This window comes from Seriola aureovittata, chromosome 10, assembly GCF_021018895.1.
Source record: "Seriola aureovittata isolate HTS-2021-v1 ecotype China chromosome 10, ASM2101889v1, whole genome shotgun sequence".
Classification (NCBI taxonomy): Eukaryota; Metazoa; Chordata; class Actinopteri; order Carangiformes; family Carangidae; genus Seriola; species Seriola aureovittata.
In genome coordinates this window covers 10,460,751-10,479,473 of record NC_079373.1, presented here as the reverse complement: position 1 = coordinate 10,479,473, position 18,723 = coordinate 10,460,751, and the positions used below count along the sequence as shown (strand labels likewise).

At 39.0% G+C, this 18,723-nt stretch overlaps 2 protein-coding genes across 2 annotated transcripts; both read left to right on the top strand.

Moving 5' to 3' along the window:
• The first annotated feature begins 189 nt into the window (after positions 1-189).
• Positions 190-3,549, top strand: LOC130176777 (cytochrome c oxidase subunit 5A, mitochondrial-like). The gene is made up of 5 exons (XM_056388085.1): positions 190-349; positions 1,224-1,340; positions 2,947-3,068; positions 3,187-3,304; positions 3,403-3,549. Exons 1-4 carry the CDS (start codon positions 277-279, stop codon positions 3,298-3,300), a joined length of 426 nt encoding a protein of 141 aa, XP_056244060.1. The 5' UTR covers positions 190-276; the 3' UTR covers positions 3,301-3,304; positions 3,403-3,549.
• Positions 3,550-5,301: 1,752 nt separating this feature from the next.
• LOC130176775 (AT-rich interactive domain-containing protein 3A-like) lies at positions 5,302-17,657 on the top strand. The gene is made up of 9 exons (XM_056388083.1): positions 5,302-5,535; positions 6,203-6,826; positions 11,482-11,556; positions 11,665-11,737; positions 13,317-13,500; positions 14,150-14,403; positions 14,879-15,145; positions 15,242-15,331; positions 16,203-17,657. The coding sequence occupies exons 1-9, from the start codon at positions 5,509-5,511 to the stop codon at positions 16,340-16,342; spliced, it is 1,734 nt and encodes a 577-aa protein (XP_056244058.1). The 5' UTR covers positions 5,302-5,508; the 3' UTR covers positions 16,343-17,657.
• Positions 17,658-18,723: the final 1,066 nt, after the last annotated feature.

The window sequence follows — 18,723 nt, the reverse complement described above, 5'->3', positions numbered from 1 at the left end:
CATTATTTTAGAAATCCTTTCGCAGATATCATGTCTTTGCTTTTAATGCCTGACACGTTTCGACAATAGCCTACTGTATATGTAAATGTATGGCACTCCATGTTTTATTTCTAGGTCAACGTCAGAACCAGCAGGTCAACAATACAGAAAAAAGAATCAATGAGCTGCGGTTCGCACATGCGCAGAGGGGTTTCGCGTACGTGACAGGCTAAGCTAGCTAGCGTTAGCTTCCTCCTGCCAAACCTTACCGGTACGTGTAGCTGGCAGTCCCACATCATGTTCAGAGCCGCCGTCCGACTGTCTGTCTCCGGTGTCCGGAATGTAACCCGTACACAGCCAGGGTGTCAAGGTATCTGCTCGTTCTGCTGTTACCTCTTAATGTTATTTTGTAATTTGGTAGTGTGTGAAATAGTCGGGTGAAGTTGTAGCCGAAATCAAGCGTGGCTGTCGGCACATAGCGGCGAGCTTGCCGGTGTAACTATCGCTTAAAACTACACACCGCACTTTTAATGTGTTAATGTTCAGGTCAAATTATGTATACTTTCGTTTAACACCGCTTCTAGCCACATCATCAGACTGTGTGCTGCTCTGAAATTTCCCCGGTATTCAGCTCGGTAGTGTCCTTGTCCTTGCCATGACCCAGTTTGAAGGCTCAGTCTCGGGCCCTGTGGTTGTGTTGCCGAAGCTAGTTGCTAACATGCTAACTAGGTTAGTTGGTTATGGCTGTGTTCAACCCACTGGCAGGTCGTTGAGTTAGTGTTGTTGGCATCAGGCAATGGTTTGGTGCAGACAACAACAATCAGGAAACGCACCTCACTACTGACGTTGTGATGTTTTAGCCAAAGCTCTCACAACCACACCTCTCCTTTAGCTTTACCTGTCAAGAAAGTTGAATTAAGTTAATGAAGATTCAAGGCAGCTACAATTAATGTTAACTATGATTTTGTTAAAAAAAAAAAAAAAATGTAAGCATCAAAGTACAGGTAGTTTCTGACAGTTCCTGTCAGTGTGTGTTCAGCCTGATAGGTGCACTCATATCTGGGCATTGGCAAGAATCCAGCTGCATTACATTACTAGACAGCATTTGTCCTTTTCCCACTTGACCCAGGGTAGATATCCTTGACTGCAGACTGTTTGCCCCTCTGCACCACCTGACACTAGATGCCACTGCTTTATTTTATTGGTGACAGATCACTTGCCTAATGATTGTTTTTACTGTGCAGCTCTTCTGGCCTCAAGGTGTTACTCACATGGGAAGCAAGAGACAGATGAGGAGTTTGATGCCCGCTGGGTCACCTACTTCAACAAGCAAGACATTGACGCATGGGAGCTGAGGAAAGGTACAGTAGTCTCTAACTGTTATTACAGATCTGAGAATAAGAAAGTTGTTTTCAAATGTAATACAGAAGTATTAACCTTAAGTCAATAGAGTTTTTAAGGAGGAGAGATTTGTTCTGGGCTGAGATTTGGAGAAATCAGTGAGGATGAATGTTTTTGACGATAATGGATTTACATGATGAATACACTACTGTGATAAACTACTTCACCAAATGTACTTTATTGAAATGTAAACAGGGTAAACATTAAAAGGTTTGAGTTAATAAATAAAATTTAAAGTAGTACTTATGACTGACAAAACTGATTCTCTGCAGATGGGATCAGTGTTGCTGACTTTTGTCTGTGTGATTTTGAGTCACACCAATACAAGGGCCAAGTTATCAATACTAGTGTTAATTTATTACCAGAGATTGCCATAGTTTCAGTACAGACACCAAAACAATAACTTATTCTGAGGAACTTACATGTTCACTAGACAAGTAGCCATGCAAGAACTTTGCCTGAATAAAATACAGAACTTGTAAATTACAGTCTAAAATCAACTAAATTATGATTCATAATTTCTTAGTTGATGGGTTTGTAACATTCTGATTGGTCAAGGTGGCACAGTGTCAAAAATGTCACTTCCTCATTCATTTGAATCAGAGCACCCTGATCAACAAGTGTGCCGATGCAGACGTCTTTGACAAAAAAAAAACCTATTTTTTTTAACACAGGGTTGTGTTCAGTCCGTTGTAGATAAAAGCACAATTGAAGAGACATTTTGAGCTGCAGGGCAGAGCGGGAACGGCTCTTTATCAGGTAAAACATAGGAACAGAAACCTGAGGAAACGGCAGACAGTCCTTGTGGTTGAAACTTATATGACAATGCAAGCAGCAAGTTTTTTTTTTTTTAAGTAGTGTTGCAAATTTGATTGGTTTACAATTTTATCTTAAAAATGTTTTGTCTATGAGATCACATTAAAAGATTATTCCATACTTTTTATATATTTTGTCAGCAAATCCCATGAAATAACCAAAACTGTTCACGTGTCATTACTGTCAGTACTTTCTGACTTCCTTACCCTGTCTGTGGCTATCAGCCTCAATCTTTTAAAAGCATGTCACAACTATGAAGTTTCATTTTTAGAACAGGCAGTAGCTTCCTAAAAAGGCTGTAGTTTTTAGCAAACATTACTCAAATAATTTATTAAATTATTTGAGACTATTTTCAGTCGTGGATTAATACAAATTTGCTGTGCTACTGAGTATTTTTAGCTCAAGGACAGTGTGTGTGGGATCAACTTAAAATAAACTACACTTCCCATGTTCATTGTAATGTAAGAGGCATGTAGCTCAGTAACTGTGTCTCATTTATTGAGGTCTGTGGTTCAGAGGGATACAAGATAAGATAAGATAGAGTGCAACAGACTTTGGCTACACAGAAAATACTTTTTAGTGGGATTTGTTCATCATTGGTTTTGGTCATTTCATGAGTTTATTCACATGGAAATAATAGAATATCATCATCATTATCCTTTTTGAAACAGACTAAATCAAAGGAATGCGGTGTGCAGTCTGATTTCTGTCTCTGCTCTCCAATTAAAAAGTGTTAATTCCTTCTTTCAGGGATGAACACATTGGTTGGTTATGATCTGGTACCTGAGCCAAAGATTCTTGAGGCAGCACTGAGAGCCTGTCGGCGGTTGGACGACTTGGCCAGCGCTATCCGAATTTTGGAAGCTGTGAAGGTGAGAGGAAAGCTTCTGAGATGCATAATAATTCAGGGGATATTGCAAACCAGGATCATTTGCAGTTGGCGGTCATAAATTAATGAGTGATGGGTTTTTACCATGGTTACTTCCTCAGCACAAAGCCGGACCTAATAAAGAGATCTACCCGTACCTGATCCAGGAGCTGCAGCCAATATTAAATGAACTTGGCATCTCCACACCTGAAGAGCTCGGCATTGACAAATTGTGAATGAGTAGGTATTAAAAGTTTCTGAATAGCCCTGTGTTTTTTTTCCTTCTCATGTTTGTGATAAGATGGCAGTCTAACACAATCTTTTGGTTGTTTTTTCAGATGTCTGACAGTGGATATCCCCAGGACACAAAACCCTTGTACTTAAATGTTTGCCTAATATAATACATGTGATATTTAATTTGGCCTTTATTAGGTTCTTTTGCTTGTAAAATATCTATGAACTTAATAAAGGAAACTGTAACTTTATTGAGTGTCACAAGTATTTTTGGATATTTGAAGTAGTTGAGTACATATTGAAGCAATACTTCTTTTCAAGTTGCTTTAATGGAGAACAGAGCGCCACTTTTCAGTGCATGTTGTCTCAGTGTGTCGAGACATTCTTGTGAGAGTCACATTTTGCCACCAGGGAGCAGTGTTTTCACATGAATGTAAAAATCATTTTACTGTATTCAGTCAATATTGCATCTGTTTTCATTTCAGGGAAAATTTACATGCTGATTAAATAAAGTTGTTCAAATGGCAAATGGTGTAATGTTATTATCCACACATAGCTGGAATACTGCAGAAATAGCCATTTATAAAATTATTTTCATAAAGCAGAACAGGAAATGCTTCTTACAGGTCATTGTCATTGGGAGGACTTATAGTTGGAGTTTTGTGACATTGTGATTCTTTAAATTATAGTCATCAGTATTGAAATGCAAAGCCAACAGACCTACAGTGTACATTTAATTTGGCTAAAATTTATATACTTTTTATAAGCAAAATTTGTGTAAGTCGTCTCATCTTTTTAGCTGCACCCTTGGCCAGGAAGTTATTAATTGAAACTGGAGGTAGAGTATCAACAAGTCCAAGGTCATTTTTATATTGGTTGACAAGCTGCATGATACAAGGAAGCTCAAAGTTGACTTCATGCTAAGGAAATTAAAATAAAAATTCGTTATTGTGTTGGAGACCCAAACACCAAAAAGAACATACTGCAAAGATATTATTTCTATATTATTATTTCTTGTTTTTAAGTAAAGCACAGTTTAGGGTTTATGTGTATGCTCAAATCTATGACTGCTTCATGTGACTGCTAGACTTAATGTAAGTACTGTTTTGCCTTAAGCTCTCGTCTTTAGCTTAATGAAACCTAAGTCTTGCAGATTTTTACTCCTATCCTGTAAACAGTAGCTCATGTCAGCAGCATCTGCCTCGGGCTGTTTAAAGAAGGGTGTGAGGAGCTGTAATCACTGATTCCCAGGCGAGCACTGTTATCACATGTAGTATGTGACTGCTCAGAAGAGCAGCACATGAGATGTTCATCAAGGTGCCACGATTTAAAGTTAAAGTTGGTTTATCAGCCAACAAACAGTCGGGATAAACCTGTCTGCTGTTTGGACTTGACGCAAACCACCAGGTTAGTCAGACCGCAGCACACACACATTCATATGATGGGCCCAAATAAATCGTGGACCCTTTGGGGAATTCACTGAAAATATGACTTCAGATGAAACATATGACCTCAGCCGGCATAAGGCCATTCACATTTTGTCTGCAAGCGTATGCACTTAATTTTCAGATTATTTGATCCTGGTCAAAAGGAAATAAAAGAACAATGACTAATAAACCGTGACTGTACCGACAGAATTAATTTCCACGCGTATTTCTACTGTGAAACGCAACTAATTTGACAGTGAAGTAAAAGGAAAGTAGAACACGTAGAGGCCACATCGATTTGTAATCGGGTCAAGGAGCTCCAGGCTAAAACTGGTGTCGACATATTTGGGCGGAGGTCGTGTTACCGTAATAAACACATAAATGTGTAGAATAATAGCGGTGGTTTCAGCTTTAGGGGGCCGGGGGTTTTTTGTGAAGTGGGCGGGTAGTTGTAGAGAGATGTGGGTAAGAAAACCCACTTTACGAGCTCTACGCACGGGGCGGGCCTTTCATTCATCCAAGTTGGGGGTGTAGGCCACTCAGCCAAAGACAATCAAAGATGTTTGAGTTTCCATGCGCAGTGACCAGGGAGGAAAAGCGCAGAGCATTATTCACCCCTCCTCCTCCAGCTCCGATCATTACGGCCTCCACACCACACGGGCTTTTAAATCACATTTGATCAGAAGAACCTTTTTCTGTCTTTAAAAAAAAAGAATCTGGTCATGCGACGCGATTTGTTTCTGCCGGAGGAAAGAAGGAAAAACTAGACAAGACCTGTTGGCGATGATGGATTACTCAAAGGCGCAAATGGTGAGTGTCGACGACTGTTGGCTAACGCTCCCACTCGTGTTTGTTACAGTAACAAAGCAAATGACGATAAATGTGGACGTAATTAAGAACATTTGCACTTTTACCATGAGGTTTTCTTTGCCGTTTGTTGATGAGTTTACATTTTGTTCATATATATCGAAGCAGGCGTTATGGCTGCATTTATCTGCACTTTAAAATAAAGTTGATTTTCCATTTATAAAACCGAAAAATCGATTTGTATCGTGAGCTCTTTCTTTCTTTTGTTTACTGAGGTAGCTTTTCATGAAGTGAGAGACACGGAAAATCTTCGTGAGAAACATTTGTGTCCTGCTACTAATTTATTGTCACCTAAATCAATGCATTTTGTGTTAATGTGCTCCCAGAGGCCCAGACAGTTTCAGGTTCATTTGAATCTTTGTTTGCATCCAAAACAACTGGCCTATAATCTTATTCAGACAACATATTTAAACAACAGTTTGATAAAAGTTTAATCTGCTTCCTTTAGCCTTTTTGTACTTGTTGAATGCAATTTCCATTATTTATAAGCTTGGGTTGTTTGCTGCAGCATAGGAAAGCACAAACGCCTAATCAAACTGTCAACTGAAGTGATATAGGACATTTTCTCACTGAAATTCCTCCTGTGGTGATTTTTGTATTTCGTCCATAGTCAGTCTTATCTGACGAGGGCAGTTCAGCTGGGTGTCCTCAGTCCAGTCCTGCTGGGGTGAAGCTGGAGGCGGTGATGGAGCAGCTGCAGAGACAACAAGAAGCCAAACTGGAGATGAACCTGCAAGAGAAACATCTTCTTCAAGCTCAGCTCCTGTTTGCTCAGCATGCTGCTGCAGCCAGAGCCTCTGGCTCCAGACTGAACCCTGCATTATTTGGTAAAGCAGATGGACGGACTTATCAAGATGCTCAACAAGCTTTGAGCACCCGTCTCAGCAGAATGGATCCAGGTGAAGAAGATGAAGACACGGATGAGGAGGAACAGGAGATGGTGGAGAACAATGAGATGGAGGAAGATGATGATGAGGAGGAGGAGGAGGAGGAGGAGGAGGAGAATGGGCCTCATCAGCAGGTGAAGAAGCCTAGACTCCAGCAGCTTCCTGGCTTCCCCTTCCCTCCTTATTCCACATCTCAATCAACTGCTGTGGAGCAAATGTCTGAATCTCCAGCTCCAGCAATAAAACAGGAGCGTGAAGATAAGGACCTGCTGTCTCCTGCAGGACAACACGCCTTCACATCACCCAATGGCTTCACTGACTGGGGCTATGATGAGCCCTTTAAACAAGTAAGTTATTTTAAATTACAATTTCACAATCAAGGGTTGTATTGTGTTTCTGTTATGTGTGTTTAGATCAAACTTTAGGAAATTTTTGTTCATAAATTACAGATGCATAAAATCCATTGTAATATCTCGGCCCTCTCTTGGATATATTGTCTAGATAATAGGAACATTGTTCAGTAGCCAGAGCCTCATTTAATCTTTACAAAGAGCAGATGAACGTCTGTGACTCTCTTCTTCAGTTTGTGTGTGTTCTGCCTCTTATTATGATCCAATGTCTTCGTCCTGCTGAGAGTCAAGCTCAGTGCTGCCTGGTCTCCCTGCTGCTCTCTCACATGTGGAGGAAAGAGCATATTCCTTTGGCAAGATGCCCAAACTTGATAGCGTTTAATTACCGTCCAGGCCAGAGCTCTCGCCTTTTTCCATACTTCACCTCATGTCTCACACTTTCGAAGAAGTGTTCTCGACATCGCCTGAGTTAATTGGTCTTGGCTGTGGTCCAAACCTAACTGTTCAAAGCAGCTGGTTAAGGACTGACAGCGATTGGAGTTAAACTGAGAGCAGAGGATTAATCAAACGGCCTCAAGTATGTATTGAAGGACAGGGTTGGCTTTGAGGGTTAACTAGACTAAGGAATTGCTGGATAGGGTTGAAGATTTTTTCCTCTTTTTTATCAGCCACGTCTCCTTTAAGCATGTAAAAAGAATGTATTAAACATGACATCCGAAGCCAGTATTTACGAGCATGTTTCCCAGCAGATATGTTTAACTACTTATAGGAAACAGAGGGTCTCCTCGTGGGATTTTTTTTTCCTCTTTACAGGGGCTGATCTGATTGGTTCTTCTGTGTGTATGTTTCCCTTGAAAAGGCCCCACCTCAATACAATACATTATGATTAATGAGGCCTGTGGGCAGAGGGACGGCTGGGTTAGTGCCTCACAGCATACCAGCAAGCAACTACCCATAAAGTTTACTTACAGTAGTTTCAGTGGAGCAGAATGGGCTTTTGGTATTTGTTATCGAGAGTTTACACATCTCTTGTTGATAATTTAGAGACGTTCAATATTTTCTTATGTTTTCTTTGCCTTTTATTGCCTGATCGTTGGTTAAAAGTGAAGATCCATAAACATACAAAAAGTTAGGTGGTCATCAGCCTCTGTTAAAACCTCAACAAGGTCAGAAAACACAGTGCTGACGTAGCTGCAGCTCAGTGGATATCTTTGCATAATTTAGCTGTCGCTTGGCAACACTAAATGGCAAGTTAATTTAGCTGCAAGTAATCAATACATTATATGGCCACTGCAGCGGGGATGTGTTTCTTTTTTCTCAGTGCAGCACACAGAACCTTGAATGCATTAAAAACATTTCAACGTGCACAATAATGAGATGTAAGACTTTTCATTTTAATTCTGTTCGCCCAAATCACCAGAAACAGCTCAGGTGTTACTTGAGCTCTAACTGAACAAATAGCAGGTGATGTTTCTGCTGTGACCTGTGTGCCTCAAGATTTGTGAACAGCTTCATATGATGTCAGATTATCTTTGGATGCTCTTGGTATTTCAATTCATCCTGTTAACCATTACATCAAAGTGAGACTTAAATAAAAATAGACTTATTAGACTTAATTAGCCTTATCATTGAATTTAGCAAGCGCAATCTGCAGCTTGTAAGCAGAGAATAGATTAAACATGCTTGTACTTTAACTACCCTTTCGATTAATGCTTGTATTTTTTTAAATTGAGTTTCATAACAGGGCCCCTTTTCAGCTTTTCAACTTCCTTTTATAACAAAGCTATCTTATGTGACATGCATTTAAATACGTTCACTTTGTTACAAATAGGCTGAACTGGGATCTTCTGCAAGTTCATTTGTGGCTGGTTAAAATAGTTGTGATGTTTTACTTGTTTCCTTGTCTGAATTGTCGCTCACTTCCGAACTTACTTTCCTTTCTCTTTAACTCATTTTGTCAGCCAGACATCTGTAGTTAGTGGGGGACCTGCTGTACAAGCTATGCTATGCTGGACAGCCATTGTTCACTCCTTGCGCGTGGCCTCACTGTAAAAGCCTGTAGCATGGGTGGGGACAAAGATCCAATGTCTGCTTTCAGCCCCAGCTCCCAGCACAGCAAGGGGCCAGATAAATGATCTTGACTTATTCGGATGACTTAAGGTCCAATAATTTGATTTGGATTAATAATTTGGTCCCCCCTGCTGTTACATTGAAATTTGGTGAGGGATAGGTTTTCACTGTTGCTCTGCTGGAGCACCTCAATGATTTTAATGAAGCTCATTATAAGAAGTAGTTTCCTGATAGTAAAAGTGCTCTGACTATTTTAATGGGACTTTTCCAAATGAAGATTGATTCATTTTCTTTCTTTTTTTACTTTACACTGTTCACACACACAACTACTTTTATATGGTAATACAAATTAACCTTATAATTTGTAATTTAAATACATAAAATAATCTAAAAACCTAATAAAAACCAGCCTTTTTTATCGAAACAAAAGAAACCTTTTCCTGACCTACATACTGAATGCTATCAGGAATCCCAGGGCTGGATGTGTGAAAGCTCTGTGAGCAATTAACTGAAAGCTCTTTGTTAATAGAGCCACAGTAGGTCTCACTTGCTCATCAATAAGGGGGGATGGGTTTTATTTCTATTTGATGGTGAAAAGACCGGGATGTTTATCCACCATCACATCAGTAGGCTGCTGCAGGAGTAGTCCTTTTTTTTTATTGATTGTAAGCTAAAGCTATTAGATGTGTCAACAGCTCTTTACAAATAGAAACAGAGGAATAGAAAATAATTTTCCAGAAGGAGAGTTGTTGTTTACAGGTGTCCCCTACAACAGCGATGCCCAACCAGGCCGCACTTGTACCCCAGCCTCTGCAGTAAAGATTGAGAAGCTAAATAGTTTTCTTCACTTCACACTGTCGCGCAGCTGTTGATTGTTCGCCAGCATTTGCAGTTTGAATTGTGTTTTTACTATAAACATGAGTCAAGTCAAATGGCATTTGTCTCCAGAGGGGGCAATTGATTGTGCAACAGTAACAACACAAGATCAAAACACACAACACAATTAAATACAGTATAGTAAAAGTAAAAAACCTAGGGTATAAAAATACTCTTATGTGTAAGTTCTACTAAAATCAGAAGCATGGTTGGGCGGTCAAGCTGATTTGACCTTTTTCTATTGGAGTTTAGCAGTGAAATGGCTGAGGGTACGAAGGGTGTGTTTGTATCTGTTGTATTTGAAGTACGAACCTGAAGTCAATATCTGAAGCTCTAGGTGCAGGGGGTGGGTGCTGTCAGGCAGAATGGATTCGGTTTTCTTTTACACCAGTTTGTTATACAAGTCAGAGAGACTTTTATGTAGAGTAGCAGTCGTACTGCTTCGGCCCTTGATCACCAAGTAAAAGGTGCTACTGGCCTTTTTTTTTTAAACAACATATTGGTTTTACAAACAAAGTTCAGCTTCTTCTATATCCTGAGCATTAAAGGAAGAGAGGTACAGCTGGACTGGAACCCCATACATGGCTTAAAGACTGAAAAGTTATTGTTAATCCAAGCCATAGCTTTGATCAGGCTGCCATGCCAAACATTTAGTGAATGTGATCATGTGTTTAAAGAACAAAATGATTCATTTAAATCCAAATATCAAGCTAAATCTGTATGAGGCAAAACAGGGAAAGACATAAATGGTCCATTATTTTTATTAACCTCAAGCATGATAACTGAAGCATCTGATCCTGTCAAAAAGGAAAACATGCTTTGTTGTCTAAAATACACATGCTTGTTTTGATATAAAACATGAGCATGAACTGAAAGACATGTAAGCAATACCCTTTATACGCCTACAGAAAGCAAACCAGCAACAGATATCCAAGAGGGAGAGCAAACATTTCACAAGAGACAACTGTGTCAACAACAGTCCTTAAATAAATTAAATGTAATGTCAGTTTTCTGTACAAATAAAATGGATACTAGAAAAACACATCATCTACTCACTGTAATTGTAATGACAGACCATTCATCAGACTTTATACCACTCATGTTTGATTTTCAAACTTGCATCATCATGCAGCTCCTCATGCACGTTCGTGGGACAATAACCTCTCAGCAGGCTTTTCCACACAGTTGCACACACACTCCCCTCCACTGACATTTTTAACCTTCAACTGTCTTGGTAAGGGGGAGGTGATGGAAGAATAACATGTCGCTTTAAACTACCTAATGAGCATGGGGCCTTTCATTAATGTCCGTTTTACTGTGTGCAGCTGTTTACTGCAGGACACTCTGATAGTGGGTTCAGTGCTGGGAAAAAAAGCAGGTTTGGACACGGGAGGTGGGAAGCACAAAGTCCAGAGACCTTGAGGAACATGTGACAAATATAAAGAGGGGCTTTAAATAGAAATGGTATCTCATGACGGGTACAACATCCCATTTTAAAAATCCTGTGTCTATACATTGCATGTCAGGCAGTCACTATATAAAGTAACACCAGTATCCTATGTACATTCATTTTTGGTCTGAAATAAGCAACTGTAAAATAGCTCATAAACATGTTAGTTTTTTTTTGCTTTATCGTCCTTACTAAATTCATCATAAAAATCAGACAAGCTGCTGACTGATGTTTCTCTCTGTGGGTGTATTCACAGAGAGGAAGTGCCATCTGGGCTGAGGAGAATGACGGAGGAAAAGTAAGAGGCGAACCATCCAGAGATTTTGCCAAGGTCAGTAGGTTTGGTAGATGTTCATAAACAAAAAAAATTCCAGAAATAATCACAGAATAAATGTTGATTAGCTTGTTTGCTTGATGTTCTTGTGTTTTTGATTTACAGCTTTATGAGCTGGATAATGACACACAACGGAAGGAATTTCTTGATGAACTCTTTGTCTTTATGCAGAAACGAGGTGAGACTCATTGTCGATTTCATACATCCTTATTCTGTTTCTCTTCATGGCCTTGGAAGCTCTGATCGATGTTCCTAAGTGGTGTCACTGTTTGTTTCAGTTCCTTATCAGGGATTTGTGTTGTGTCTGTAATTCAATTTCAACTGCAAGTGAACACAGCATTGCACGTTAGCACTATACCCTGAGTCATAAACCGCTTGTCAGAGTTTACGGATCTTTGGACAAGCTGAAAAGAGGTTGCCTTTAGGCTTAATTGACTTCTTTTTTAAAATAAAATGAAAATCTAACTATCTATAATCTCTAAATATTTAGAAATGCATTGAAATATATAAGTTTATTGATACCATCTTATCAATCGATCACAGTTTACTGTGTAACTGAATTCTGAGACGTGCTTGAATTGTACACATGGTTTTAAATACCCCAGAAAACTTATTGACTGACTGATTAAAATTAGATTATAATATTAACAAAATAAATGCAGGTGCCTAAAATGAAAAAGATTTAGATTTTAAAATGCCAAATGATATATATTAAAACTGCCTTCATAAATTAGCTGTAGGCTTGTACATTAATGGTACATGATGGACACTAATTGTATTATCATTTTGATAAAAATCTCAAGTTTTTTTTGGTCTACAACGGCATGTAAGCAAACGCCAAGCTCTGCATGTTGAATGATTGGTCCTGCAGGTTGTACTAGTCACACCAAGCAAACAAAACATACATTAATATATCTGTGTAAAGTATTTATTTAATTAGGCGCTTTAATGAGGCGCTTTGGCAAAATTAGTATAACTCTATTATTTGTAATGTCATGTAAAGCTATAAGATGCATAACACTCAGGTTTTAATAAGAAGATTTGGAAATTAACTAATTGACTCATGAATTTAACATTTTCTATCATAAACCACATTTAACAATAAAAATGCTATTGCAATACTCTTTATTAGATAAATATATTTATGCTGTCTTTTAAACAGCAGCTTTTACCATATAGTTGTTTGGTACTGCTGAGTTTGTTAAAGAAACATTTCCAGCTTGGTTTGGCTTTTTCTAACATGAACAGATCCCAGTCAAACAGAGGTAGATGCAGCAGGACACTGTCAGCAATCTAAACTCATGTGGACAGGGTTCATGGCCATGTCAAATGTTTGTTTGTGGCACGTATTATCTTAAGAACAAACTAATCTTATTTTTACAACAGCTTTTTAGCCTGCTTCAATAATTGGCTTTTCTCCTAATCTGGATTGAAGAGGTGATATGTCATCCCGGTGATTGACAAATACTGCTGACTCCAAAATCACTCCTCCCCCTGCTGTCCAATAAATGCAGCAACAAATCTGCTGTCATGGAATCCCCACCCCCATCCATCTGAAATAAGCTTCATTAGTCCAGTCTACTGATGCAGATTGTACATGCTAAGCCATATTATCTAACATTAACCTCAGGGCCTTCAGGTGGGAAGATCAGAGTATGTCCTCCACGTCCTCCTCTTGCCTTTAGAAGATCACTGGCACTAGTACAAATCAAAGAACATCGCTACATTTCCTTGTGTACATTCTCCCATTTATTCAGGAACTCCTGTGAACCGCATCCCCATCATGGCGAAGCAGGTGCTGGACCTGTACAGACTTTATAAGCTCGTGACAGAGAAGGGAGGCCTGGTGGAAGTTATTAACAAGAAGATCTGGAGGGAAATCACCAAAGGTCTCAACCTCCCCACGTCGATCACCAGTGCTGCTTTCACCCTCCGCACCCAGTAGGTGTCTCTCAGATTTGAAACAGAAAAGCTCACGATGTTGTAGCTCAGAGGAATAAAAGGAGCTTCAGAATGAAGAAGTAGAGTCACTGATAATGGAATAACCGTCTGCTCATATGTTATGACGCACCCTTTATGAAGTAATGCATTACATTATCCAGCATGTTATTACATTTATAGATTTAATAATAATATTATATTTTCATCCTTTAGTAGAAAGATGTTTTGAAAAGATAGTTCATAATCTGGTAGTTAGTACAGTGCTTGCTGTCAGATTTGTAATCCTTTTAAATAATGAATTATTACAAATACGAATGGATACATTTAAATCACTGACCAAAATTTTCCAATAATCATTTATACACATTCATTCATTTATAGAAATGAAACACACATTCTTTTGGGTTAGTTTGGAATTGTTTTCATTATGTGTGCAGGTCTACATGTAACAGTAATTTGGAAATGTCAGATTTGTTAGATTTCAAACCCACATGCTCGGTGCAACACAAATACAAGATCGTTTTTCATTTATTGTTCTTCAAAGTTTAAGGAATTTCTAATGTATTAAATGCAACAAGTTTGTAAATCTATTTTAAAGAGGATCTGTTAAATGCTTAAAATCTTTAACACTGAAACTTTTCCTTGCTAGGTATATGAAGTACCTGTACCCATTCGAGTGTGAGAAGAAGGGCCTGAGTTCTCCTGGAGAGCTGCAGGCTGCCATCGACAGCAACCGCAGAGAAGGTCGACGACCCAGCTACACCAACAGCCTGTACCGCTTCCCCCCCTCCCCGAGCTCCGCCCCACACGCCCTCCTCTCTTCTCCCACAATGCAAACCGCCCCGATCACACACAATGGCCTGAGTACATCCATACATAGTCCAAATCTAAAGAGAAACTCAGGTATGACGTTACTTGGATTGAGTGTTGGTATCTGTTTATTTAGAAAATTCTTCATATTGTTGTCTCAAAGAAAAAACCTGGTGTTACTAAGATCACCATTACAACCAGCTCAGATTCCATATTGTTTTATACCAAGACATTAGAGGACACTTACTGGACTGTTAAAGCTGCTAATGTGTAACTATTTTACTTGTAAAGTCGTATCGTATTGATCCATAAAAGTGCTACCCTGCCTCCTTTACTGTGGCTGCCTTGTGGTAAACCAGGTGGACGCAGGGTGCTTGACCTAGAACGGTTTAAATCTCCCTGCACATTTAGCAGATTGATAATGACATTTATTTTTGTTTTCATTATTAATGCAAGATACATAGGTAGGATTATTTTTCCGATATCTTATGAACTGCTACCATTTTATCTAAAGGGAAACTGCCACGACATTTCTAATCGTTTTCACTTTCAAATCTTTTCCAATCAGATGAGACCCCCACCCCGGCAGTACCCAGCCGGCTGCCCATGGCTCTGGCGCTGGGGCAGCAGCAGCTGGCACAAGCTGCCACATTAGAGCATCTCAGAGAGAGGCTGGAGCGAGGAGCGGGAGGAGCTCCAGCCAACACTCCAGAGAAGAAAATGATGCAGCTGGCGGAGGAGCAGCAGCGCCTCATGCAGCAGGCCCTCCAACAAAACCTCTTGGCCATGGCCTCTCACTTCAACCCAATGAACCTCAAGCTCAACAATGCACATGGTGAGTTGCCTTTTACTTTACCGACCTTATAATTACTAAACATGATCGTAGGAAAAGTCGCATTCATTTGAGTTGTTGTTTGTTGTTCTCCCACAGAGAGCAAACAGGATTTGTCTCTGAGTATCTCCACTAACGGAGCAGCCAGTATCAGTGTATCTGTGGAGGTCAACGGTACTATTTACTCAGGTAGGTCTTTCCATTTTAAAGGGAAGCATGGTTTTGCCTTCCTGTGTTTTTTTTTTTCTTTGAAAGAACAAAATAAGCAGTTAGGAAAATTGTATTTTTATGTTTTTAAATTAAATTACATAATTTACTTGTTTACACATATATATTTATGCTTTTTTTTGTCAATTTTACTGTATAGTATATTGTTAAAAAGATGTACGTTCTCATGAGATTGCACTTTACTATTAATCACTCTATCAAACTATCTCAGTTTATTGTCTTATAGTACTTAAAAGAAAAGTTAAACATATTGGGAGATGTGTTTCTTGAGAGATGAGATTAGATGAGAAAACAGACATGAGCTTCCTAACAAGTGGATGCATAGCTTAGCCTAAGGATTGGAGACAGGGAAACATCTAACTTGGCCCTGTCAAATGAAAAAAAAAATATGCCTACCAGCACCTCTAAAGCTGACTACTTAACACACTATATCCTGTTTGTTTAATCACTACAAAGACTGAAGTGTAAAAAAAACACACTGTGATTTTAATGAGCTTTGGCGGCAGCCAGATTTTTTTGTTGCCCTGTTTCCAGTCTTTTTGCTAAGCTAAGCTAATAATCGCCTGCTGGCTGCAGATTTGTATGTAGCATTGTATGTAGTGTAAAGACATGAGGATGGTATCAGTCTACTACTGTAGTTTACTGTCTTTTGCATTTGTTTTTTGTACCAGCTTGTTTCTCTGTTGTAGTGTTATAATGATATACTGTCATTCCTCTGTTTACTGAGCACTATGTGCAACGTTTACACTCAACTTTACCTTGAAATGTGTAATTTGTGTAAATATAACAATCCAATCATAAACTGATCCTTTATGTGATCTTTGCTCTGTAGGAACGCTGTTTGCCCAGAAGTCAGCTGCTCCTGTGGCTTCACAGGCTCTAACTCTGGCAGGAACAAGTGGTTTCAGTGCCCTCTCCTCCTCACACAGTCCCTCCTCTTCCTCTTCCACCTCCTCAAAGGGACCAAATTAAGGCTCACTGGCTTTTAAATCTGCTCTGAGCAAAATGATTACACAATATTCCCCTCTTGTCAGACAAGAACTATATAAACTGTAGGGAAAATCAGCTGCAACACATGAAGCCTTTCCATTTTTTCCATTACTTTGAGAGCGTAATGTGCTTTACATGATTCTTGTCAAAAGGACATTGTTATTTTACCTCAAAGGCTTAAAAACTGACTATAATGTAGATTCAGATCACAGTTTACCTTAGTGCCTGTCAGACACTTTTGTTAAATGTAGCCTCATTAATGTGTAAAAGGCTATATAGTTTGTTCAGAAGTGTCTTTAGAGCAGAAAAGTGCACAGTGAGAACCAATGCCAAGTTTTTTTGGGCTTCAGCTACATTCATAGTTAATTATCAAACAGGTCTGTAGCTGCCTTTTTCCATAGTCGTCAGTAAAACATTGCGGTTGCTAGAGTGCAGCTAATGAAGACCAAAAAGCCATAGCTCAGTGTCATAGCTTTGTCTGTAACGGTTTTGCTGAAGCCACTTTTTTTTTTTTTTTTTTATCCCTGCTGGTAAAAATTCGGTTCAATTTGAGTGAAACTTTAGTTTATACTTTTCCTAGCAGCTTTCAGGGATTATGTACATCATCAGTTTCCAGAAGTTGTGTCTCCTAAAGAATCAAATGGAATTTAAAAGAATTTTGTTGTAGGTTTGTTGGATTTTCTTCCTTTTTTTTTTTTTTTTTTTTTTTATGTTTTATACTGTGTTTTATTTTTTTTTTCTTCTTAAAATGTTTTATTTAATCATTTGGCGGAGCCTGTAAAGTGCAAAACATTTGTTTCTTGTCAGTTGTGAATCAAAGGCAAAATTTGAGAGATAAGGTTTCTGAGAGGGACAATATTTAAGAGAGAAGTGATACAACATTTACCTCATTTGAATTCCCATATTGGTAACTTCCTTGGGAATTTCTTCTGGACTCAGGAATGTCCCCTGGACTCATCACTGTTCGACTCTATCTGTTGTATTTGTATAAACGCAGAGAATGTATCGTTAATGACCTCAGGCTTTTGACAAGTGAACACTGAAACAGTGCTACCTCACTCTTCTAGAGAAATATGCAATACTTAATGCAGCATGTGTTGATTTAGCCATCTGCTGAAATATACTGTATGTGGACAATCAAGTAGACATATCATTGCAAACAAATGTCACTATGAACTTGACATCTGTAAAAAATCCAGATTGATGTTAAACTCTGTTTTGGTCTTTGATTAACATATTTCTTGGACATGTGGCCATGATAAATAAAGCAATCATGAGTGCTGTGTTGGTGACTCTGTTCGTGACTCTGTTCTTTGGAGGAGATATATTGGCTTGACCAACTACGACCTTAAAATACTACACATCCTTGCATTAGTAATAATAATCGAGCAATACAATATGTAATAGTATAACACTCAACACTCAAATTTTTTACATTGTGAGAACTAATGATGCTCATGCAACTTTACTTTTCAGAACTATTTCTTGGAAGGAAGCTTTTTTATATCGCACTATTACAACTATTTTAAGTAAAGGACCTGAATAGTTCCTCAACGACTGACAAGTACAAACAAAAATGAAAAGAATACATACGCGAGTGGCCAGATGGGGGCAGCATTTCCTCCTCTGTACAAGACCCACAGACTAATTCAGTCTGCTCAGAGGGTTTTATACATCCATAAATATGTGCATTTTTCAGTATTTCCACTTTATCATCCCTTTGATGTCTCTGTTCTCAATCCTTTCACAATGAACAATTGAGAGCTTAACTCTTCTGCCCTGGGTTTACTTGTCAATTAATTTGTTTGTAATTGCTACATAAGTGACAAACCAAATGTAGAAGCTATACTAATGGAGATAAGAGCTCATGGGTCAGGGGATGAGGACGGGGGATGGGTTGCAGGATTTACTGTTGGGATAGTTTTCCTATAGTGACATTGCTGGGTTGGCATCAGGAACAGTGTAGAAGAAAGATGCTACAGGCACAATTCAGAGGTATTACGAGATGGATATCTCCGCCCACGCTCCCCGCCAGCCAGGGAGGCATAATACCATTCGAGTCACACTGCAGATGAGGGGATCACTGTCCTGGGATGAAGACTGGGATGCTCTATATGTAGAAAGTTAGGATAGAAGGATGACTTTCCAGCTTTGAACTGGGAACTAAACCTACAGCTGTTAAAGACTGCTTGAATATAACTCGTGGAAGTAACAGCTCTCTTTTATGGAATCCGGTGTCATCATAGAATGTGCAGGTGTTGTTGATTATTTTGTTGCTCATACCTGAAACTCGTGATTCATATTCAGGATGTTTTAATGGGATATGGATGTTTCGTGCCTTTGGCTCTCCAAAACAATGGGTT

What these genes read in the sequence shown, in the direction of transcription:
- LOC130176777 (XM_056388085.1), top strand. Translation starts at nt 277, where the DNA reads ATGTTCAGAGCCGCCGTCCGACTGTCTGTCTCCGGTGTCCGGAATGTA. An exon ending in TACACAGCCAGGGTGTCAAG is followed by an intron (nt 350 to 1,223) that starts GTATCTGCTCGT and finishes TTTACTGTGCAG; the next exon opens with CTCTTCTGGCCTCAAGGTGT. An exon ending in CGCATGGGAGCTGAGGAAAG is followed by an intron (nt 1,341 to 2,946) that starts GTACAGTAGTCT and finishes TCCTTCTTTCAG; the next exon opens with GGATGAACACATTGGTTGGT.
- LOC130176775 (XM_056388083.1), top strand. Translation starts at nt 5,509, where the DNA reads ATGATGGATTACTCAAAGGCGCAAATG. An exon ending in ATGATGAGCCCTTTAAACAA is followed by an intron (nt 6,827 to 11,481) that starts GTAAGTTATTTT and finishes GTGTATTCACAG; the next exon opens with AGAGGAAGTGCCATCTGGGC. An exon ending in CAACGGTACTATTTACTCAG is followed by an intron (nt 15,332 to 16,202) that starts GTAGGTCTTTCC and finishes TTTGCTCTGTAG; the next exon opens with GAACGCTGTTTGCCCAGAAG.